At 14.8% G+C, this 1,092-nt stretch overlaps 1 protein-coding gene across 1 annotated transcript; it reads right to left on the bottom strand.

Annotated features, from left to right (window-relative positions):
• Positions 1–909: 909 nt before the first annotated feature.
• PGSY75_0026700B (gametocyte associated protein (GAP)) lies at positions 910–1,092 on the bottom strand (the record flags this gene model as incomplete). Its single annotated transcript, XM_018783409.1, has 1 exon — positions 910–1,092. A coding segment is annotated over one exon (183 nt), but the record flags the coding sequence as incomplete, so codon positions are not given.

Here is a 1,092-nt window from a genome sequence, read left to right as displayed (position 1 = left end):
TACAACATGTTAATCTTTTCTATTATACTTTCATTTTATTTTATAATTTTTTTTTTTTTTTTTAATGTTATAATATTTTTTTTTATGAGTTATTCAAATGCTTTATATGTTGATTGATTAATAAATACATTTATGCACACATTAACACGAAATATTATATATATATATATATTTATAAAATAAAATTAAATTAAAGAATATATATAGAACATAATGTATAAATATAAAGATACATATTTATAAATATATATAAATATATATATATACATATATAAATATATATACATATATATATATATATATAATGAATACTTCTTAATTAATAATTTGAATAAGAATAATTAATTCATACAATATATTTTTGTTGTCATCATAAAGGAATATATAAAATTTTCTATAATAATGATTAAACATTATAATAAAAAATTTCATGTAAATATTCTTATTCAAATTAAACTTGATGCCAAAAATATACTTAATTAATCAAAAGAAGAAATAAATAATAATCATAAAAAAAAAAAGAAAAAAGAAAAAAAACATATATATATGCAATTATGTATTAACAATATTATATTAAAATAAATAAATAGATACATGCATACAACAACAATATATATACATATATATATATATATATATATATATATATATTACCTTCATATCCATACATCCCTTTTCTATAAAAGAAAAAGAAACAAAAATTATAAAAGTATATTTAATTTTAATTTCTTTTATAGAAATGGATATATAAGCAATTATATTATATAATATTATGAAAACTTTATTATATGATCCTATTATATACTACATATATATATATATATATATATATATTCTTAAAAGGATGGATAATATACTAAAATATACAATAAATAAAACAAAATGAAATATATATTCAGATTAATTTATTTAAAGTATATCTTCGTCTCTACATATATCAGTAACACGTTCAACTATTCTAGATGCTAATGCGTTTGTATATCTTTCATCATAAGTATTTTGAATTCCCGTTAATTTTTGATTCAATTTTGTTTTCACATAATCTACATTTAAAATATTAGGTATATTATTCCTTTTTTGTGGATTACTAAC

This window comes from Plasmodium gaboni (genome assembly GCF_001602025.1).
Source record: "Plasmodium gaboni strain SY75 chromosome Unknown, whole genome shotgun sequence".
Lineage (NCBI taxonomy): Eukaryota > Apicomplexa > Aconoidasida > Haemosporida > Plasmodiidae > Plasmodium > Plasmodium gaboni.
This window is presented reverse-complemented; position numbering and strand designations above follow the sequence as displayed.